Source organism: Eleutherodactylus coqui, chromosome 3 (assembly GCF_035609145.1).
Source record: "Eleutherodactylus coqui strain aEleCoq1 chromosome 3, aEleCoq1.hap1, whole genome shotgun sequence".
Lineage (NCBI taxonomy): Eukaryota > Metazoa > Chordata > Amphibia > Anura > Eleutherodactylidae > Eleutherodactylus > Eleutherodactylus coqui.
Genome location: NC_089839.1, coordinates 206,307,331 through 206,330,904, shown reverse-complemented (window position 1 = coordinate 206,330,904; position 23,574 = coordinate 206,307,331). Strand labels below are relative to the sequence as shown.

Genomic DNA, 23,574 nt, shown 5'->3' with positions numbered 1-23,574 from the left:
AGCAGATTCCAGCCACAGCAGCGTCACCCCCTCTCCTGTCACAAGACCCTCAGAAGGAAAAGCCGAGTCCTGGTACGGAAGTGTATGGACGGTACAAAAATAATGATAAGTGATCCCCACACCCATCAGCACCCGCCTGGCCCCTCTGTCAGCAGAGCTACTGGGCAGAGATGGGAAAACATCCTATTTCCATTCAACAAAGGAAATCAGCAGAGTTTGGGTGGGGGCTGAGGGGCAGGAAGGAAAGAGGGAAGCAGAACTGGACTGGACAGGGCAAGTCAAGAGCACCAGAGCAAAGCCGGCAGGACTAACAGCAGCATCATGGAGACGCAATGAATGCAGGACTGACGGCTTCACCTGCAAGACTGACGCTAACAGGCATCACCTGCACGACTGACAGCATTAAGCATCACCTGCACGGCTGACACTAACAAGCATCACCTGCACGACTGACAGCATTGGGCATCACCTGCATGACCAACACTGCCTGACTGACAGCAGCAGGCGTCACCTCCTTGACTGACAGCATCAGGCACCACCTGCCCAACTGATAGCATCAGGCGCCACCTGCCCGACTGACAGCATCAGGCGCCACCTGCCCGACTGACAGCATCAGGCGCCACCTGCCCGACTGACAGCATCAGGCGCCACCTGCCCGACTGACAGCAACAGGCGCCACCTGCCCGACTGACAGCATCAGGCGCCACCTGCCCGACTGACAGCATCAGGCGCCACCTGCCCGACTGACAGCATCAGGCGTCACCTTCCTGACTGACAGCATCAGGCGCCACCTGCCCGACTGACAGCATCAGGCGTCATCTTCCTGACTGACAGCATCAGGTGTCACCTCCCCGACTGATAGCATCAGGCATCAACTGCAGAACTGACACTAGCAGGCATAACCTGCCAAATTGACACAAACAAGCATCACCTGCACAACTGACAGCTCCGGGTATCACCTGCAGAACTGACAGGACCAGCACCACCTACAAGACCATCAGCACCAGGTATCACAGGTAACACGGTTAAAGCTTTATTCACACAAGCGTATATACGCAGCTACTTACCCGCGTAAATGCGCTGGGCCAACTAAATATTTCTGATGGACAGCATATTTACGCGGGTAAGTAGCTGCGTATATATACTCATGTGAAAGCAGACTGACTCATTGTATCACACCGTCTGCAAGACTAGTTCAGAATGGGTTTTCAGCCTCTAGATGTAAACGAGAATGCTTTAATTCACTGACAGCAAGCAGACATCTTGAAAATGTTGAGGAACTGAAACACAAAGATTATTAAGAAGTTGCAGAACTTCCTAATACAGCGCTGAATCTTTACTTCAGTGTCTTGTCGGTTGCTTCTCTGCATAGATTTCCTCTTGTTCATGACTTTCTCAGCACTGTCCTAAAGCTGGGCTGAAGGGTCAGGGTCAACATTAGGTAGAAACGTATCAAACATCAGCATATGTAATAATCTTGATGTTACATGGGACTAATTATTACACATCAGCCGTTATGAGGGGTCGGAGCTGGAGATTTCCTCATGTGTGAAGGTAGCTGGGAATCCTCTCCAGAGCCGACAGCTGCAACGTCTGGACAGAGAGACAGATGGCTGAGGTACAGGAGCAGCGGACACCAGGAGGTCTCGCATCAGAGCGCCACAAAGTCTATTTAGAAATAGACGCAATGTAACGATCCGATGATATTGTTCATCATTACGTTCATAAAGGGCTCAGCGTCATGTGTCTGTCGCAAGCGAGAAGTTAAAAGGAAAACAAGCCAGACAGCGTGAGGTATGCAGTCATGCGCAGTGCAAAATCCCTGCCCTACGCAGCAGTATGCCTGCACACCGCCGGCTCACACAGCGGTAAAACGCCGCGTTACACACGCAGCGTTTTACGCATACACTAGTGTGAGTCGGCCCTTATTCACACGGTGAGTGCAATTTCAGTCAGTGAAAAACTTCACTGGGGTGTATCTGCGTTTTCACATCCATTTTGTGTTTTTTTTCATGTGTGTTAAAAAAAAAACAACAAAAAATAAATGGTGGGGGTGCGGGGAAAAAACAGAACACACATTATGTGAGGGCATTCCGTTATTTTTAATGTACCCATTGACTTCAATGGGCAATTCGGGTCCGGGATTCGCACCGGGATAGGACTTGCTGCTTTTTTACATGGACCATTAGGGAGATATCCTCAATATTCACAAAATTTGCACAAATATGAAATCCATCCATTTGAATGTATTCATTCATACAAGTGACAAAAAAATACCGCATTTTTTATCTTTGGCGTTCCCTCGGAACGCCTTGCCCATTGTTTTCGCACTTGTGATCCTTTCACACACATAAAGATTGCAATTTCACAGAGGCAATACGATGCGATTTTTTATTCAAAAATACTTTGTAGCGCCGTGAAAATGGCAAATTGGCAAGCGCAAAATTAGTTTTTCGACCCGATATCACGCTGGCCAAGGTGAATGTAGCCTCACTCTGTGAAAACGACTGCACATGTGAATACACACTAATTTTATTGGGTCTGAGTTCTGTCAGTTCCAAACTTGGACATTAAAATCCCCCATGTGAATAAGGCTTCTTAGACTTAGGCGTTTTTACATTTTCTGGTCCACGCCATTTATTGGCATGAATGGATATTTTTCCGCGATCACGGCTGGCGTTTTTTTCGCCCGTTCACACAAACGTGAGCGTCGTTTTAAGCGAAAAAATACATTGCACCCCGGAAAACCCTCACTTTGCAAAAATCTTTGGGGTGCCTTCCCCTGCCTACATAGGCATTTCAGCAGCAATGGATGCTGCTGAAATGCCTTCCCATTCCTTTCTTTGTCCAGCTCCCATAGAAGTCTATGGGAGCCGCCGCCATATATCAGCCAAAAGATCCAGAACTATCTTTTTGCCCAGAAAATATGGATCGACACGTATTTCAGTCACTTATGTTCCATTTTTCACTGTTCAACGTTTTTACACGCCGTATATTCGCCCATGACTCAGATGATCATGTATATCGATCAGGCGTAAAAACATCGTTATTTATGCGCTCGTGTGAATAAAGCCTAAGGGCTCTTACCCACTTGCGTTTTTTTAACGCTGCGATATCGCTGCATTTTTTTTTACGCGATTGTCAATGGGACTTTCTAATGATAAAAAAGCATTGCACAAAAAAAATCGCAAAGCACAAAGTTGCGATGCGTTTTTAACATTAAAAAGTCCCATTGACAATCGCGTTACAAAAACGCAGCGATGTCGCAGCGTTACCGGTAAAAGAAAGCAAATGGGTGAGAGCCCTAAGGCTGGATTCACACGGACGCTGGCATTTTTACGTTCACCCACCAGCAAACATGTGAACGGGTGCATATACACCAAGCTCGGGACGGTGTCAGGCGGGGGAGACAGGTTAGCTTTGCTCTGTCTTCCCCTCTCCAATCACTCGCTGGGTCTCGGCAAGGGGAGGAGGCGGGAGCTAGTGTGCTAAGCTTCCACCCCCTCTCCGCCCCTTGTCGGCAGCCAGCAATGTCAAGCTGCTAAACTCCCTCCCACCTCCCTTCTCTGGCAGCTCCCATAGAAGTCCAGCTGCCGCCGGCGTAACAGTCAGCCATCCGGGCGCTTTTACGCTGCGGAGATATGACCATGTGCACTGATGCATTGTAAACCAATGCATCAGAGGGGCAGCGTATATCAGCCGGGAGTGAAAATGTGGCCAATATACGCCTGTGTGAATCTAGCCTAAGGGCTTATGCACACGAGCGTATATCGGCCGGCGATTTCACAGCCGGCCGATATATGCTACCATTTGATGCGTTGGATTCCAATGCATCAGATCACACAGGCGTATTCCTGCGCTTTTACGCCAGGTAGGAAGGATAGTTCTGGAACTATCTTCCTGGCCAGACTACGGCCGCAACCATAAACTCCTATGGGAGCCAATGACAGCGGCCGGAGAAGGAAGGTGGGAGGGAGTTTAGCAGCGTGACTGCTAAACACCCTCCCCCTTCTCTTCTCCTCCCCTTTCCGCTGTTTGCAATGGGAAGGGGCAGAGCTCATTGCTGGCTGTGGAGAAGGGGTGGGAGCTTAGCTGAGCTAAGCTATCTTCCCCCACCTGACGGCATGTACACCAAGCCCGTGCATCACATGGTAGCGTATATCAGCTGGCCGTAAAAAACTATGGCCGATATACGCTTGTGTGAATAATCCCTAAGGCTGTATTTACATGGGCAAGTGTGATATTGATCTGAGAAAATCGGACCAATAACACACTTATAAACACGCAATATTTCATGCATTTTGCAAGAAAAACACATGGCATTGCATCTCTGTACATACTATTCACAGATGTAAAAAAAATCTTGTTCTAATACTTTTAATGGAAAAAAGGGCACTGCACTCGCATACAAATTACACGGCATGCGACTGCAATATGTTTTTTTTCACACACCTACAGGAAATAATGGGTGATTCTTGAAAAGAATCGCCCGAAAAATAGGACATGCTATGTTTTTTGGATTCTGCACGCTCAGAAAATTGCTCATTAAATGAACCGATTGGAAATAATGAGTTCTTTTCATATGTGGTTTCTGTGCATTTTGTGATGCCTAAGATCTTCCCAATAAGACCCCCTTGACTCCCCATCATTGCCCACCGCCAACACCACTATCGATTATCTCTTCTGATTCGGCTTCTCGTTAAGTGGCGAGCATTTTTCTGTCTGCGCTGTTAACAAGTTGACAATTTGCTGCTCGTTGCAGAGAAGCTACTGGAAAAGTTACAACCAATAGGGAGGCAGTAAAAATAAAATAACATCAGTAGCCCTCTATGGCGGCGCTCTAACTCCGGGGTCACTCAGAGAAGGACATTTTTACGTTTCAGATGGAGTCTTCTTCAGGACCTACAGTGGAGGAGTGAGCGCCGTCCTGGAATACGTCACACCTGTGGATATATAGAATATTGGGTGTACATAGGGAATCGCCAAAGCTTCATCATGGCCATGGCAGACAGACTGCGCCCGTCTGGCAGTAGGCCCGGGTGCAACTACATATTCTGCCCTCATAATTATGACACTGATTGTGCTCTGCGCCACAAAGCATCTATTGTAGGGGTGTCAGTGTGGCATTTGTTGGTGCCGGCGGCCACACTCTATTATGTCGCAGTCACACTTGTGTCTGGAGAACAGACGGGGCAGATGGCGGACGGGTCACAGGTCACAGCGCTGCACATTCTCCACATAGCAGTCATGTAGAGACAGCACCGATGCACAACAGCTGCCAGGGGCAACACAGCAACCAGGCGGAGGGGGCGGCCGGCACACCTGAGACAATGAAGGGCAATGTCCAACAACTACCCCCGAGTCCCCAGTAAATGGTGGCTGTCAATGTTTGTGGTCCATGTTTCTTAGTCATTTAATTTTCTGGAAAAGCTGGGCGACAACCAAAATGTTATATACCCTGTTTCCCTGAAAATAAACCCTCGCATGATTTTTCAGGATTTTTATAGTTATAGTTAATAAAAAAGTCAGTCAATGTAAATAGTGTCCAGGCAGCTATACATGTAAAATCTTTTGGAACAAAAATTAATATAAGACCCTGTCTTATTTTGGGGGAAACAGAGTAGTAGTAGTACAGCAGGGGAGGAGGGAGACCGTATAACCAGGCAGATTCACCATTCAGTGGTCTGGAGTAGCTCAGTGGCGATATTCGAGGAAGGTCTAATAGCGGCCATATAATTGATCACCTAGCTTTACCAGAATATGACATGGATGTGACGGGTGTTCAGCCTCAGCTCCGGTATGCTGCGGCTCTATTACTGCACGCTAGAAGAGAGGGGGATGGCGCTGGCAGCTGACGGTTCGTGTTCTGTCATCTGTGGGTTACTGATAATTGCAGCACTTAGTAGGGGCACTATTGATTAACTGATGGTGGAGACCCCTGGAGACCTGTAATGTTCTTACTCTATATAGAGACTTCCTGGTAATCCATCAGGTGCGAGACATGTATGTATCTTAGCAACATGGAGAGAGAAGACCCAAAATGAGGCTACCCCCTACTGCTACACTCAACCCAGAACTTCTTTGCTGCTCCCCAACACCAGGAGCTCCTCCAGTGCTTCGCTCAGCCCAAAACTTCTGCACTGCTTCTCCCCCCACCCAGGAGCTCCTCCATTAATCTAGGCCTAGATATGTTCCATCGTTTCCCCCAGCCCAGAACATTTGCACTTCCACCAGGCCCAGGAGCTCTCCCATTACTTTCCACCCGGGCCCAGGAGTACCTCTATTGCTTCCCCCAGAGCTAAAAGCTCCTCAATTGCTTTCACCGGGCTCTGAAGATCCCTCAAGGCTTCCCCCTTAGGTCTAGGAGATCCTCCTGTATTTCTCTCCGAGGCCTATGACCTGCTCGAATGCTTTCCCCCAGGCCCAGGAGCTGCTCCCTTGCTTCCCCCAGCCCACAACTTCTGCACTGCTTCGACCCAATACCAGGAGCTCCTCCAATGCTTCATCTGGGACCAGGAGTTCCATTGCTCACCCCTGGGGCCAATGAGCTCCTCCATTCCTTCCCTCCAGGACCCAGGAGCTCCTCTATTCCTTCCTCCCGGGGCCCAGGAACTCCTCCATTTCTTCCTCCCGGGACCCAGGAGCTCCTCCATTCCTCCCCCCCCCCCCCCGAAACCCAGGAGCTCCTCCATTCCTTCCCCCCCCCGGAACCCTTCCCCCCCCCCCCCGGAACCCAGGAGCTCCTCCATTCCTCCCCCCCCCCCCCCCCCCCCGGAACCCAGGAGCTCCTCCATTCCTTCCGCCCCCCCCCCCCGGAACCCAGGAGCTCCTCCATTCCTTCCGCCCCCCCCCGGGGCCCAGGAGCTCCTCCATTCCTTCCCCCCGGGGCCCAGGAGCTCCTCCATTTCTTCCCCCCGGGGCCCAGGAGCTCCTTTATTCCTTCCTCCTGGAGCCCTGGAGCTCCTCCATTCCTTCCCCCCCGGATCCCAGGAGCTCCTCCATTCCTTCCCCCCGGATCCCAGGAGCTCCTCCATTCCTTCCCCCCGGATCCCAGGAGCTCCTCCATTCCTTCCCCCCAGATCCCAGGAGCTCCTCCATTCCTTCCCCCCGGATCCCAGGAGCTCCTCCATTCCTTCCCCCCGGATCCCAGGAGCTCCTCCATTCCTTCCCCCCGGATCCCAGGAGCTCCTCCATTCCTTCCCCCCGGATCCCAGGAGCTCCTCCATTCCTTCCCCCCGGATCCAAGGAGCTCCTCCATTCCTTCCCCCCAGATCCCAGGAGCTCCTCCATTCCTTCCTCCCGGGGCCCAGGAGCTCCTCTATTCCTTCCTCCCGGGGCCCAGGAGCTCTTCTATTCCTACCTCCCGGGGCCCAGGAGCTGCTCCATTCCTTCCCCCCAGATTCCAGGAGCTCCTCTATTCCTTCCTCCTGGGGCCCAGGAGCTCTTCTATTCCTACCTCCCGGGGCCCAGGAGCTCTTCTATTCCTACCTCCCGGGGCCCAGGAGCTCTTCTATTCCTACCTCCCGGGGCCCAGGAGCTGCTCCATTCCTTCCCCCCAGATTCCAGGAGCTCCTCTATTCCTTCCTCCCGGGGTCCAGGAGCTCTTCTATTCCTACCTCCCGGGGCCCAGGAGCTGCTCCATTCCTTCCCCCCAGATTCCAGGAGCTCCTCTATTCCTTCCTCCCGGGGCCCAGGAGCTCCTCTATTCCTACCTCCTGGGGCCCAGGAGCTCCTTTATTCCTTCCTCTTGGAGCCCAGGAGCTCCTCCATTCCTTCCCCCCAGATCCCAGGAGCTCCTCCATTCCTTCCCCCCGGATCCCAGGAGCTCCTCCATTCCTTCCCCCCGGATCCCAGGAGCTCCTCCATTCCTTCCCCCCGGATCCCAGGAGCTCCTCCATTCCTTCCCCCCGGATCCCAGGAGCTCCTCCATTCCTTCCCCCCGGATCCCAGGAGCTCCTCCATTCCTTCCCCCCGGATCCCAGGAGCTCCTCCATTCCTTCCCCCCCAGATCCCAGGAGCTCCTCTATTCCTTCCTCCCGGGGCCCAGGAGCTCCTCCAGTGCTTCTTCCATTAGGCCTGATTTCCAGATGTCAGGGGCCCCCAGAGATGGCACTAGTTTGTGATCTTCTGTCCTGAAGACTTTATGCTGAGGAGCAACTCCCCAGTAAGTATTTGCACAATGAGGAGGACATCCCATTATCCCCACAATCCCCATAACCCCACGGCAGTGATAACAATGCACACATCGTTACACCCCCCCCCCCCCCCCCTCCTCCTGTCAGTGAGGCATGGGGCATACTGAATCTCATACATATAATCTTGACCACAAGAGCTGACAAGCTACACAGCCACTACTGAAATCTGTAAGTGAATGGCAATAATCACGTAGAGATGCCATCGGTGGGTCGTCATGACATCTGGATAATGGGAGTGATTGTCCTTGAAGAACTTCACTCCCACGGTTGCAGGCGCTGACTACAGAGGCTGAGCCCATAACCTCTGCCTGCATGAACACCGTTAGGGTTCCTCTTCTACACTAGTCTCACGTGACCTGGCCGTAGAGCTCGCACTCTACACGCACCCATCTCCGCTCTCACTGTCAGCGCGCCTGTCTCTTTAATCCTGAACTCCGCCCCCTGTAGTGGACTGTCCCACTTGGAGGGGTGTCATAAACGGCACAGCTCAGGCTTCAGGTGAAGGGAGAACGGCCGGAGAGCAGGGCGCCCCCCATTCTTGCCGGAGAAGGTGGTTGAGGCGAGATCGGGCTCTTTATGTGAATGAAAGGCCCGGGACAGAGACGGCGGCGGCACCATGTATCCGGGGGAGGAGCGGCGCTGAGCACACCGGCGGCCCGGGAGGTGAGCGCCTCATCCACTCATACATGTGCTGCTCGCTGATCGCTCTACAGAGACCTGTATAATGTATAGCCGTGCCTGTAGATAGACTTGTGTAATAAATACAGCGAGACCTATGTAATATATACCCGTACTTATAGATACACCTATGTCATATATACCCTTACCTACAGGGAGACCGCGGTTATATATACCGATACTTCTAGATACCCTGATACCTGTTGATAGACCCATGCTATATGCACTGATACCTATGGATAAACTTATGTTGCATACGCTGATACCTATACATATATTGATACTTATAACATAGAGGACTGTTTATAGGTATTATTGTATATGTAACCTATAGATATTGGTGTATATATGTCTGTTATATATACCACAGCACCCATAGCATAGACCTATGTAATATATGCACTGATGCCTATCTATAGGTGTCAGTGTATATACAGGGTTAGCTACTTCCCCCAACTGAGAGGCCCCTGGAGGGCGCCCTGCTGCTCCAAATGAGACGAAACTCTGACAACGACCACTTCAGATGATGTGCTCACCATCTATGGCAAAGAAAAATAGTAGAAAAAAGTCGCTGATAGGTGGCGCTGTAGCGGACCGGGTCTACCGTGACCGACCTGCATCAGTGTGAGAACTGAAGAACAGCGGTCATCGGCATGTTGTAGTGATTAAAGCAGATTCCCTGCATATGTAGGTCAGAGGGGTATCGTCTCTCCTTAACAAGAGCACCCAAAAAGTGTGTGGCGACACCTTGGGGGTGAGTGGGTTGGGGGGATGGCATCGTCTCTCCCCAAGGAGAGCACCTAGAAGGGGTGTGAGAAGACACCTGAGGGGTAAGTGAGAAGACTTATAAGGCCATGCATGCTCCTCTGGGTCATATATGCAAATAAGGAAGATGGAACAATACCTCTGCAGTGCCACCTATTGGACCGCAGCATTCCTTCAAATCCATGTCAGATCCTTTAGGGCTCCTGCACATGGGCGGATTTGATTTGCAGAACCCAGTGCCGCTGGCTTCCCCCAGATTCCGCAGCAAATACTGCCCATAGCCGCCTATGGAGACCCGTTGCTTCCTGCACACAAGCAGAAATTTCTGCTTGTGGCAAAAAATTGCAGCATGCTCCATTCTGTGCGGATTTATGCACCAACGGCGTCAATGGAAGCCGTCTGTCCTGTGGCCCTTCTGCAATGAGCACTGCAGAAGAGTTTTGGGATCCACGTGATCGCCTAGCGACAGCTCGACTTTATCTGTACTATGCATGCGTGACGGCCGCTGCTCCCACAGTACAGAAAAAGAAGAATCCGGACAGGTGAGTGGGCTCAGGGTTGGATCCTGTTGTGGGATCCCGCATGCCCCATCCGACCCTGTCGTGTGCAGGAGGCCTTATACAAGTCTTTATAACAATGATTGGGAATTGGAAACCAAGCCAGAACCCATACACAGACAGCTGTTTCGGGTTGTTTGCCCAGTGTGCAGTAAGTTTCTGGCTTGGCTGGTGACTTCTGCAGCGCCACCTATTGGATGACAGTATGTATGCATAATCAATGTGTATACAACATAACATGACCTGACAGGTGCCGGATTATCAGGTGGTCACAGAACAGGCTATTGTCCTCACTAGTAACATTGAGGAACCTTCAGGAAGATGAGGAATACAAGTTGACGTTACAATCTGCTGCCGTCACTTCATCAGTTGCAGATGTCTTCCTTCCTTTTTTTTTTGCTCCGGCTGCTGTGAGATTCCACCTTCATCTTGTGCTGGATTAACAGATTTTCTGGATTACAGGACACTCTGTGGCTCCTGTGCAGGTTACTCCCCATGTGACCTAGTAGGATGTATGGCATCGTAAATCCGGGTCCCCTGCTCTGCGGTGGAGAATTGCTGGAAGGAGCGCTCTATTGTCTCTGGTTTCAGCCGCTCTTGTGGTTATGTCAAGGGTAGAACAACTGGGATGATGTGTGGCGTCCAACACGGTCGTCTGTGTCCGGGGACTGATCTGCGATGGGACCAGCAGCAGTTCTAGTAAACTTTGTGCATTTTCAGATGTTTTTGCCCACGGCTCACTGCGCTAATATTTTCACAGAGGAGGAGGGGGTGTAGATTTAGACAGCTTTTTGTGCCATTTTTGTCAGATTCTTGGCCACACCCCTTCTGATAAACCCATCGACTATTCTTGCCAGTTTTTAAATGCGATGGGTGCAGAGAAAAGTTACAAATACAGCGTGCGCCAAAGTTTACGGCTTTTTTGTGCTGCAGATTGAACAAAAACTTCCCTCCAACGTATGGACGGAATAGTCTGAAAGGCTGACACTCTATGGAGCCTCTTGGCTTCCTCTCTCCTATTGCGCTGAGTCTGCTCCGGTACAATCACCCCACGCGGTATAATTATATATCCTGCGACCACATTCACAGCACAGAAAACCGCCGCATCCTCGCTCTACAATCATCAGCAGAGTGCTGCGGCTTCTGCTCCCTGCCTGAGGATGGAGGGGGGCATCAGAGTGAGGGGTCTCTGCTGTGCAGACACCATTGTGTGATGAAGGGACTATGCAGACAATGAGACCCCAGGGAAGAGCCTGAGAGAGCACGGGTGGGGGATGGGTCCTCGGTCCTCGCACACAAACGGCCTCCATATTGCCTCTGCTCATATGTGTCATGTGCAGAATGTGACATCCCTGATTTTATGTTCTGCCCTCCTATAAACACATTTCTGACATCAAACCTGCTGACTGTTTCCTCTCCATATCCAGATCCATAGAACTTGATTTCAATGAGTGCATTTATGTGGACGTATTTTCCTGCACGTTTCGGTCGTGCAAAAATGCAGCATGCTCTATTTTCCTGCACACTAAAGGTCCCCATAGAAGTCAACGGGGATGCAAAAATACGCACGCAATACGCTTGGAGATGTGAAACACTACGTAGTTGCACAAGAAAAAGAATACATCTGGAACTCATTAGACTAATTAGGCATTTCAATGGCAGGGGAGCAATGCAGTAAAATACGATGATGCGCACGCCAAAAAGCAATGTTCGTACTGCAAAGACGCAGCACTTATGCGTGCGCAGCCAGTGTAGCTCCATAGCTGATGTCACATGCATGATGTAAAGGGCTTTGCAGGTTATATCAGCCACTCCTGACCTCATATATGTGATTGATATCAGCTGCTCCTGCGTTTTTGTAGACTCCAACAATCAAGTGTACTGACTCTATAAGGGCCCTTTTATACGGAATGATTTTCGTTCCATAAATCGCCAGATTGTGCGCATTTGGATGGTAATCGTTCAGTATAAACCCTGCCAATGATTGAACATCGTATGAGAATTCGTTGGCATCTCTTCGTCGTTCATTTTACGCAGTCATTAAAATAATAGGTGGCTCGTTCGCACGTTGTGTGGGCATAGCTATCGTTTAGTTGTTCATTCGCTGGTGCAGTGAATGTGAACAATTTGCGTACGAAATTCCAAACTATTTATCCGCCAGTATAAACAGGCGCACAAGCGAACAATTCAGCACTCCGTGTAAAAAGAGCCTAATGACCCGTTTACACGCAACGATTATCGCTCAGAATTTATTTAAACAAATTTGAGTGATAATCGTTCAGCGTAAATGTGAAAAGATCGCTCACTATGCGTTCCTAGTTGTTTGTCGCTGGCGTAAAACTATCACTGGCTTCTCGTTCTGTGCAAATGCTCAGCGCTTCACGTAGAAGGTGAAGTGCTGAGCGAGAAGCGGATGAGATATTTTTTAGTCTAAACTCTCCGCACGAGCGCTGACGACCTTAGCGGTGACGTCAGCACTCCTGCAGTCGTTTAAACCAGTGTTCCCCAACTCCAGTCCTCAGGAACCACCAACAGGTCATGTTTTCAGGATTTCCTCAGTGTTACACAGGTGATGTAATTATTGTCAGTGCCTCAGACATTGCCACAGGTGTTCTTACCATAGGATATCCTGAAAACATGACCTGTTGGGGGTCCCTGAGGACTGGAGTTGGGGACCCCTCGTTTAAACGGCCCATAAGGCTTCTGTCTGAGAATGGGTACTGTGACCATCTTTATTCTTCAGAGCAGAGTGACTGTACGTTATAGTCATTATTAGTCCCCATTGCTCATCTTTGTATCCATGTCTTTCTTCAGTGTGTGTGGAGGAGTGCAGGGTCATGAGTGGATGTTGGTGCGCCACTTGCTGGCTGTCAGAGGAACTGCATCCCCTTCTCCAGACAGTCGGATTGTATCTGTGCCAGTTCCTTCCTCTTCAGACACCACAGGAGAGATTTTATTAAAGGGATATTCCCTATATGGAGAGGTGCTTGGCTGTTCGCTTTCAAGGAGATAAAATAGCGAGAGTCGCGCACATGGCTGCCATCTCTCCGTTCATTCTTCACCAGGATGCGGTGGTCTCCTCACTAGGTGGGTTGGAGACCCCCGTTCTTTACAAAGATGCGAGTCTTACCTCTGGGACCTGCACCTATCAGGCATTTATAGCATGTGCTGAGAATATTCCATAAAAGTTGATTAGAGCTTCAGTGAGGTGCAAGCGCCGCTGTGGGTGGGGCACAGACTCGCCCAAACGCCAGGTGCACAGTCAGCCAAGATCATTTCTTGGGTTCTGTTTTGACTTGCAGACGGTGAGGTAAGTGCGAGGCGCGGTGATGGAGAAATGAATCGGGGACCTTTCACACGGGACGGAATTCTGTTGTAGGTTGCAACCAAATCCGGAGCTGCGGAATTCCACAGCAGAATCCTCGGGTCTCGGGCAGATTTTAGTACGGAATTGCCGACAGGTTTTGAGCCATTTTTAATTCCGTTTCAAAAACTGCTTTCGAACGTTTTTGTTTACATCCTGAACTCCCAACTGATACATTTTACCTGCGCTGATACGTTGTAACAAGCCCTCAGTGGTGTGAGCAGGACTGTCAGGGTTTCACCCTCTGGATGTACACAAAGGGGCAGATTTATGAAAGATCTGGCTTAGCTGCCCCCAGCAACTAATCACAACGCAGCTTTCATTTTACCGCCGCAGTTAAAGAAATGAAAGCTGTGCTGTGATTGGTTGCCTGGGGCAACAAGTCGTATTTTCCTTTCATAAATCTGCCCCCTACTAGACAGATGCGAGATTCAATACTCGTGTCCAGTGATGATGCCGCCTCCATGTTTCTCTACTTCCTTTTCTGTATGAGCTGTGATTCCAGGAATGGAGACGGGACGCTCGGCGTCGATTTACAGGGTTTACAGTGAATGTGATTCCACAGGAGCCCCGGCCAATACTTGCTGAGTCACAAGGCTTCCTGTGTGGGCTCAGTCTTACCGCGCCGCGTCCTTCTTAGGTTATAGTCACTTGGACGATACTTCCCACTCCTGTGCGAGTTCTGTCCAATTCCAAGCTGGACAGAACTTGCAAGAGTAACGAATCTATTCATTTGAATGGGTTAATTCACACAAGCTATTTTTTTCCTCTTGGACCCCTAATGTGAGTTTGAAAAACTGCGATTCTTGAAGAATTGCTCATTATTTTCTATGGGGGTATAAAAAAAGCAGATCACAACTGCATGCCATGTGATTTGTATAAAAGTACAATGATTTTTTTGGCATAATTTAATATGGGAACTACATGTGTGTGATGACATCAGTGAGGCTCCGTATGGGGGGTGATGACATCAGTGAGGCTCAGTATGGGGGGGGTGATGACATCAGTGAGGCTCAGTATGGGGGGTGTGATGACATCAGTGAGGCTCAGTATGGGGGGGGGGGTGATGACATCGGTGAGGCTCAGTATGGGGGGGTGATGACATCGGTGAGGCTCAGTATGGGGGGGGTGAGGACATCGGTGAGGCTCAGTATGGGGAGGGGGTGAGGACATCGGTGAGGCTCAGTATGGGGGGGGGTGATGACATTGGTGAGGCTCAGTATAGGGAGGGGTGATGACATTGGTGAGGCTCAGTATAGGGAGGGGTGATGACATCGGTGAGGCTCAGTATAGGGAGGGGTGATGACATCGGTGAGGCTCAGTATAGGGAGGGGTGATGACATCGGTGAGGCTCAGTATGGGGGAGGGGTGATGACATCGGTGAGGCTCAGTATGGGGGGGGGGGTTCATCAGTGAGGCTCAGTATGGAGGGTGATGACATCAGTGAGGCTCAGTATGGGGGGGGGAGTGATGACATCGGTGAGGCTCAGTATGGGGGGGGGTGATGACATCGGTGAGGCTCAGTATGGGGGGGGTGATGACATCGGTGAGGCTCAGTATGGGGGGGGTGATGACATCGGTGAGGCTCAGTATGGGGGGGGGGGGGTGATGACATCGGTGAGGCTCAGTATGGGGGGGGGTGATGACATCGGTGAGGCTCAGTATGGGGGGGGTGAGGACATCGGTGAGGCTCAGTATGGGGGGGGTGAGGACATCGGTGAGGCTCAGTGGGGGGGGGGTGAGGACATCGGTGAGGCTCAGTATGGGGGGGGGGTGAGGACATCGGTGAGGCTCAGTATGGGGGGGGGGGCTGAGGACATCGGTGAGGCTCAGTATGGGGGGTGATGATATCAGTGCTCGTCCTGGGTTGTACGTGCTATCAGAGCTGAAGTACACCTGTATCGCTTCACTTTATATGCTGTATGATTATTATGCGTTATTACTGGTAATCCGTGGAGTACTTCTAATGTCTTTTCTTCTCCTCTTCTCGCTTTAGGTGTCTCCTCCATTTTCACCATGCTTGCCTTCTTCATGTCCGTTCTCTGGTGCCTTCTCTTCACCTTCCATGATGGCCTTTCATCCCCTGCAATGGAGAAGCCCACCACTCGCCCTATTTACAGTCAGCGGCCATTTGTAGCAATCTGGAACGCCCCCACACAGGAATGTCAACCACGACACGATGTGCCTTTCGATTTACGACTCTTTGACTTCCACGCGTCTCCCAATGAGGGCTTTGTGGACCAGAGACTCACCATCTTCTACAAGGAGCGCCTCGGATACTACCCTTACTATAGTAAAAACAACGTTCCTTTCTACGGCGGTGTTCCCCAGAACGCTAGCATCAGCACCCACTTGAGATGGATGCAGGAAGGGTTGAAGAAATATATAAACAAAACCGTAGATGAGGAAGGACTGGCCGTCATCGACTGGGAGGAGTGGCGTCCCATTTGGTTAAGAAACTGGCACGACAAAGACATATACAGGCAGTTTTCACGGAATCTGGTTGCAGCCCATCACCCCAAGTGGCCCTCAGAAGACGTCAACAAACAAGCACAATTTGAGTTTGAAACCGCCGCCCGCAGCTTCATGGAACAAACGATACAGCATGCCAGGAGCGCCCGTCCCCGCCAGCTCTGGGGCTTCTACCTGTTCCCCGACTGCTACAACCACGACTACATGCAGAACTGGGAGCGCTACACCGGGAAGTGTCCGGACGTGGAGATCTCCCGCAATGACCAGTTGAACTGGTTGTGGGAGGCCAGCACTGCGCTCTTCCCATCCATCTACCTGAACCAGACTCTGGAGTCCAGCTCTCAGGGTCGCCTGTTTGTACACTTCCGGGTGAAGGAAGCCATGAGGATCGCAAATAAGCATCACAAAGACTACGCCCTGCCGGTCTATGTGTATTCACGACCCACCTACATGAAGATGCTGGACACCCTGTCCCAGGTAAGGCGTGACGTCCCCTATAGGACATGGCTGCCAGTTAAATGACCTTCATAATACCATTGTCAATGGCTTAAATGAATAGAGGCAAGAACCAGAGACTGAATGTATAGTGAACATCCAGATGGCCCAGTGTTAAGACACCTTCACATGGGCGTAATGATATCAGTTGGTTCATACACTTTCTCCATATCTGCACCTCATTAGACTAAATAGTCATTTAAATCTGGACGAGTTTGCGTTCCTCCCATATGCACATGCGCAAATAAATACTGTACAATGCACAGATGCGCAAGCAAATCAACAGCGCTTATAGCGCAAATATGTTGCGCTGAAGCGTGCACATTTGCATACACGCCTGTGTTAAGGAACTCTTAGTCTGGTGATACTTGCACATATTCTGCCTGTATTTATGCTTCCGTAAGACGAATGGCGGTCCCAGTTTGACCGTAAGTCTTCTAACCTGAACCCCAGGCATCGTAGCGCTCTAAAAAAATACAACTCCGGGAACACGGCAGGCTGCAATTCAGACATGGTTGCAGACCCATCTGCACCCCAACTTCAAGAAGGCGGCGGGTGTGGCAGAGCGAGCGGATATCCCCTGCATATATTATAGTACAGTATGTGGTCGCGTCCCTGTTAGGATCCTCCTCGGCCCTCCAGCATCATATTGTGCGCCTGAGTGTATTGATGGAGTCAGGAAAGGAATGCACCAAGTGCAGGACCGGGCACGTCCATCATGGCAGAACGCGGAGGTTTAACCCCATACACACCACTCTGCATCCACTTATTACAGCTCAGCTGGTCACAGGACTTGTTACAGGGATGAAAGTTGTGTTCTTGCAGAAGCCCACCATACATAGGAGCCCCCCATGCACCTAAAATTTCATTATGTCCTGGAGTCATCGCACCATTTATAGTCACTGTGTCCTTCCACTATACCCTGCTGTGCACCCCTATACCCCTCGTTTAGAAAACATATGCACCCTTGTTAATCCTGAGCTTCATGGTCCATGAATAGAATGTCAGAATACAGTGAAGACTGCCACATGTAACTACATAACTGCAGATTTCTATGCCATTCAATGCTGAATGCAATTCCGTTTAATGGGATTCCATGCTGTAATCTATGCGGTAAGAATGATTATTTTTCACACATGGATTCATATCAATGTGTAAAAAGCGTTCGTGTTACTTCTTGACATAGATTCCCATTGAAAAGAGCTAAATCCGCCTGCGGATCCGCGTCTGTATGTTTGCATAGTCATGGCAGATCTCCACTGCTCAGCTATAAAATTCTATCATAGTTTCTAGAGGCGGATTCCAGGTGACAAAATCCATGTTGTGAACGTCCCCTTATGGCGGCTGTCAGTTCTTGTTGTATGTATTAATACTGCATTTATTTAACTTTCCAGATGGATTTAGTCTCCACCATTGGGGAGAGCGCTGCGCAGGGGGCCGCCGGGGTCATCTTCTGGGGTGATGTTGAATACGCAAAGAACGCGGTGAGTGCCCTGGTGTGAAGCGGTGACGTCTGGTTGTGATGTGCAGCTCAGTCATGTAAACGTCCCTCAGGTGCCATCTGTATACTGTGCATCATGGCATCCATATTGCCCTTTTGTTTTTTCTTCATGTGGTTTTAGTAAGAGAAAACCTCTGTTGCCCACAGCGACCAATCACAGTGCAGCTTTCACTTTACTACAGCAGAACAGAAAATGATTAGTCTGTATCTCCCAATGTCCTTCGTCCTCGGGCTTCATCAGTTGTTTGCGCCCTCTATCTGTTGTGAAAGGAATGATCCCAGCGAGTTCTGGGAGTTGTATTTGTACAGCGGCAGGAGCTCCACCACAAGCTATGCTCTGCTCCTCATGTATGTTCTCACCCGGTGCCTAGCCTCCACCTCAGGCAAACTATACACGGGCCAGTGTGATATCGGGCCATGAAACTTGGCCTGATATCGCGCTTGTGAACATGCGATTTACCTGCGGATGCAAGGCGTTTGTCAGGTAAAAACGCCTCATGTCGCATCTAAGGTTCCTATCCTCTCACGCGAGTTTCATGCGCAGTAGAGGATCGGAAGTGCTTCCCATTGATTTCACTTTGCACAGTATGCGAGGCAATACAGGTCCCATTGAAATCAATGGGCTATGTGTTTCCGAGGAAAGCGAATAAATAGGACATGCTGCCTTTTTTTTTTCCTGGAGTGTGGGAAAGAATCGCTCATATATATGACTATTCAAAAGAATTGGGTTTGTATTTGTGCGTCTCACAAGACACAAATCTTGCTGGAATTTCTTGGCAGAACTTGCAGACGTTAAAAAGGAAGAAAAATATGTTTATCAAATGGAAAGAGGGGGTAATAGCTAAAGAAGAATATAATGGGATCTGCAGAAACTGTAGGGCAAGTGTCAGAAAAGTTAAAGCTAATAATGAATTGAGGCTTGGAACAGAGACCAAAAGCAATAAAAAAGGATTTTGGGGGTATGTCAAAAGCAAAAGAAAAGTCAAAGATAGTATTGGATGCTTATAAGATGAAAATAGTGAATTGGTTCAGAATGATGTTGAGAAGGCCGAAGTTTTGAATTCCTATTTTGTATCTGTTTTCTCTCAGAAAGTAGATGGAGCATTAACTGATCTTCCCTGTGCTATTGGGGGAATAAAAGAATGCAGGCTATCTATAAGCAGAGAGATGCTGAGGGAAAACTTAGCTAACTTAAATGAATTCAAGTCTCAAGGTCCAGAAGAATTACTTCCTAGGATACTAAAGAAAGCAGCGCCATAATCTTTGAAAATTCCTAGAGAACAGGAGCAGTCCCAGAAGATTGGAAAAGGGCAAATGTTATCCCAATCTTCAAAAAATTGGAACAAGTTGGATCCAGGAAACTTCAGGCCTGTGAGCCTGACTTCTATACTGGGAAAGATCATTGAAGAAATTATTAAACAGCATGTATGCAAGTACTTAAGTAAAAATTGAGTAATTAATAGAGTTGAGCGAACGTACTCTGCCGAGCTTGATGCTCGTTCGAGTATTAGGAGAAAAAAAAATGCTCGGGACCCTGCGTCCCACATACAAAAATGCTTGTCTCCCATTGTAGTCAATGGGGTTCATTACTCGAGTAGAGCTCTCGAATTTTATGAAAAGCTCTACTCAAATAACGTGGACCCGAGCATTTGGGTGCTCGCTCATCTCTAGTAATTAACCAGAGCCAGCATGGGTTTGTAACAAACAAGTCATGCAGGACGAATCTAATTTCCTTCTATGACAGAATTGCGGACTGGGTTGATCAGGAAAATGCGGTGGACATAGTATATCTTGACTTCAGTAAAGCATTTGACAAAGTATCTCATACATACTTATTGAAAAAATGACCAAATATGGGATTTACAAGGCAACTGTTAGGTGGATTCACAACTGGCTGAGTGATCTACTCAAAGAGTGGTCATAAATGGCTGCACATCCAAGTGGAAGAATGTATCAAGTGGGGGTACCACAAGGCTCTGTCCTAGGCACATGTTGTTCAACATTTTTATAAATTATCTGGAGGAGGGAATTGATGGGAAACTGATCAAATTTGCTAATGACACAAATCTAGGAGGGATAGCTAACACTAGAGAAGAGAGAGAGGATTCAAAAAGATCTAGAAAAGCTTGAACAGTGGGCGGCGACTAACAGAATGGGATTTAACAAGGAGAAATGCAAAGTCCTATATCGGGGCAAGAAAAATGAAAAAAGCACATACAGAATCGGAGGAATTGGGCTAAGCAGCAGCACGTGTGAAAAAGACTTGGGTATACTAATGGATGATAGACTGAACATAAGTCAACAGTGTGATACAGCAGCCAAAAAGGCAAACACAATTCTGGGATGTATTAAGAGTCTAGGTCACGTGAGGTAATTATCCTCCTCTCCTCTACTCTTCCTTAGTCAGACCTCATCTGGAGTACTATTCGCATAAAGTCTAGATCACGTGAGGTCATTATCCTCATGTCCTCTACTTTTCCTTAGTCAGACCTCATCTGGAGTACTGTGTCCAGTTCTGAGCACCCCACTTTAAAAAAAGACATAGACAAACTGGAGCAAGTTCAGAGAAGAGTTACCAGGATGGTGAGCGGTCTGCAAATCATCTCCTATGAGGAACTGTTAAAGGATCTGGGAATGTTTAGCTTGCAAAAAAGAAGGCTGAGAGGAGACTTAATAGCTGTCTACAAATATCTGAAGGCCTGTCACAGTGCAGAGGGATCAGCCCTATTCTCATTTGTACAAGGAAAGACCAGCAGCAATGGGATGAAACTGAAAGGGAGGAGACACAGATTAGATATTAGAAAAAACTTTCTGACAGTGAGGGTGATCAATGAGTGGAACAGGTTACCACAGGAGGTGGTGAGTTTTCAATGGAAGTGTTCAAACAAAGGCTGGACAGACATCTGTCTGAGATACCTTACTGAATCCTGCACTGAGCAAGGGGGTTGGACCCGATGACCCTGAAGGTCCCTTCCAACTCTACCATTCTATGATTGACATGTGAAAGCGACCTCTGGGCTGTTTTGGTGAGCCGACTGCAAAGGTGTCATAAGTGCCTCCGCCCCTGAATTCTTCAGTGCCTCAAAAAATAATAAAACCGTATACTTGCCCTCTCCCGCATGCTGTGGCGCTCACCTGTTGCTATGCTCTCCTGACTCTGACGCTGAACAGGCCCTGCTCTGTCTGACCCAGACCTTCATGATGACTTCTTTCAGCACACTCTCCTCATTCTGCCGCTACCCTTAATGCTGTGATTACATGTGGTGGATTTCTATGTTTTTTCCACAGCAGGAAGTCTATGGCAAATCTGCACCAAATGTTGTGGATTTTGAGGCAGATTTCACTCCTTCAAATGAGGGTGTGAAATCCACACTAAAATCTGAAGCAAAGAATATATGCTGTGGATATTGGTGCAGCCCTGCACCGAAACGTATGAATGTACCCTAATGCTCTGTGCCCTCTGCTGCCAGGGGGTCCAGTGCAGGTGCCCCGATTGCTCTATTGTTAAAGTGTCTATGCTGTCCTCTATTGCCCGGCCTCCCTTCTGCCCCTCTTTATTGTCCTCTGATGCCCGGCCTCTTCCACTGCAGTGTTCTGACCTCCCATAATGCTCTTGGTTTTGTACCCCCTCTCACATTCTCCCTCTTTCTTGCAGGAGTCTTGCCTAAAGGTGAAGTCGTACCTGGAGGGTAGTTTTGGCGAATACATCGTCAATGTGACAACCGCCGCAGAGCACTGCAGCCGTTTTCTCTGCAACAGTAACGGCCGTTGCCTGAGACAAGCCAATAACACAGACAGCTTCTTACACCTCAACCCGGCCAGTTTCCGTATAGTACATGCTCCAAAAGATGTGGACGCATCGGCCCCGATGTGGGCGGACGGTGAGCTCTCCACGAAGGACAAGCACTACCTGAGTTCAAATTTCCACTGCCAGTGTTATGTGGACTGGTACGGCGACAGCTGTAACAAACTGAGAAGCACAAGGAACCACGCAGGATTTACAGGGACCCTTAGGGGCCACATGCTGCTGCAGTCGTTGCTGGCCTTATTCCTCCTGCTGCTCTGAGGGCGTCATGACCCACTGAAGAATGGTTCACTTTAACACTACATTTGACTATGGGTGATGGGACCCCGAAAGATGGAGCCATAGGTTTTCAATCGGTTCCATGAATGTTATTTATTTAAATGTACTCTGTATCCGCCATGAGATGGCGCTGAGTTATTCCTACCTCTAGGACGTAATGATTCTCCCTGCCCCTCTACGTGGGATTCGGGGGTACAAGGGCTTGTCTAAGACTGTGCAATAAGGTTCTCATCCTACCTGTCTGGAAAGAGGGGCTGAGCTGTTTACTGGGATCAGCGCAGCCCCCCTTCACACCTAAAGAGTTAATTGTAGTCCGGCACTCAGGAACAGCGCCACCTGCTGCTCACGCCAGTGCCTTCAACCATTGTTTTATACTGCTGGACGCTGCCATTTTGTAGTATTTTCTGAAGTCTTTGTAGTGTGACTGTGAGGTCATTGGGGGGCTCCACTGGGAAGGTTGTGTGGATGTGGAACGCCTAATCTGGAGCTGGTCATCCAGACTCTGCCATCTCCACCTGGGCCTAGACACCGCCATAACCTGCGCCCAAGTACCGCAAAACACAAAACAATAAAGTATTGTAAGACCCTGGTGTGTCTCGTCTTATTCCGGAAGGTGCTATGACTCTGTGCCAGTGTGAGTAGTCTACCTGTGTTGGGGGCCGCTGCTTAAAGGGGCACTCCGTCTTCATCAATCTCCCTACATGAGGATTGTTACAATGTATCAGTGCAGATAAAAGCCATCAGCCTGAAGTCGAGGATTGTCTACACTTAAACATTATAACAAAACCTGAGCGGTGAGCAGCCAGAGGTCAGAATGGGTTTTTGGTCTCTGGATATTTAACAAGCATTTAAATTCACTGACAGCAAGCAGAGAGCTGAAGAAGCCATGTTTTGTGTCCAGCAATATGTGTAATATATATGTGGTATTTCTGGATTCCTAGCATTTATTGAATTTAGTAACCCCCTCAGTGAGATGGACGCGGCCCAGACGATGCAACATCCAGCTCTGCAGGAGGTGGGAAGGACGGGACGATTGGCAGGATCGGACCCTCTCTACAACCCCATCCCCCAATACTCCAGGAATCTGGCTGCAATGATGCATCAATGTCTGTTGCGAACGTTCTCACACCCCTGCTACATTATATCTGCAGGTTCCCCAGCCGCTTGTCCTGGTCTCCTTCAGCAGGAGTGTTACCAGAAGCTCAGGCCTCGTTCTCCCCGCCGCAACGTCTTCCAGATGTGAAACCCGATGTCTTCCTTACTATGCATTTACTGACATGGACCCCAAGGGTGTTACATGATGCTTAACTCCTTCCTGCCCACCCACAGCTTACAGTACAATGGACTCGGCGCCTGTAACTGCCGCTGTTCTCCTGCAGACCACCCCTCACCTGTAGGCACTATATAGGGGGTCCTGCTCTGATGGACTCGACCCAGTCACATATTACACAGTCTCACTTTTG

The 23,574-nt window shown here is 49.3% G+C and overlaps 1 protein-coding gene across 4 annotated transcripts; it reads left to right on the top strand.

Annotated features, from left to right (window-relative positions):
* The first annotated feature begins 283 nt into the window (after positions 1-283).
* On the top strand, positions 284-22,700 carry HYAL2 (hyaluronidase 2). 4 transcript variants are annotated; one of them, XM_066596885.1, is made up of 4 exons: positions 284-1,007; positions 15,556-16,508; positions 17,921-18,010; positions 21,683-22,700. In XM_066596885.1, exons 2-4 carry the CDS (start codon positions 15,576-15,578, stop codon positions 22,091-22,093), a joined length of 1,434 nt encoding a protein of 477 aa, XP_066452982.1. In that variant the 5' UTR covers positions 284-1,007; positions 15,556-15,575; the 3' UTR covers positions 22,094-22,700. The 4 variants fall into 4 exon arrangements, with proteins under 4 accessions (XP_066452982.1, XP_066452981.1, XP_066452979.1 ...); XM_066596884.1 differs by having other exon boundaries at positions 284-1,016; XM_066596882.1 differs by lacking the exon at positions 284-1,007 and adding an exon at positions 8,728-8,858.
* The last annotated feature ends 874 nt before the right edge of the window (positions 22,701-23,574 follow it).

What these genes read in the sequence shown, in the direction of transcription:
- HYAL2 (XM_066596885.1), top strand. Translation starts at nt 15,576, where the DNA reads ATGCTTGCCTTCTTCATGTCCGTTCTCTGGTGCCTTCTCTTCACCTTC. An exon ending in TGCTGGACACCCTGTCCCAG is followed by an intron (nt 16,509 to 17,920) that starts GTAAGGCGTGAC and finishes TTAACTTTCCAG; the next exon opens with ATGGATTTAGTCTCCACCAT. An exon ending in TTGAATACGCAAAGAACGCG is followed by an intron (nt 18,011 to 21,682) that starts GTGAGTGCCCTG and finishes TCTTTCTTGCAG; the next exon opens with GAGTCTTGCCTAAAGGTGAA.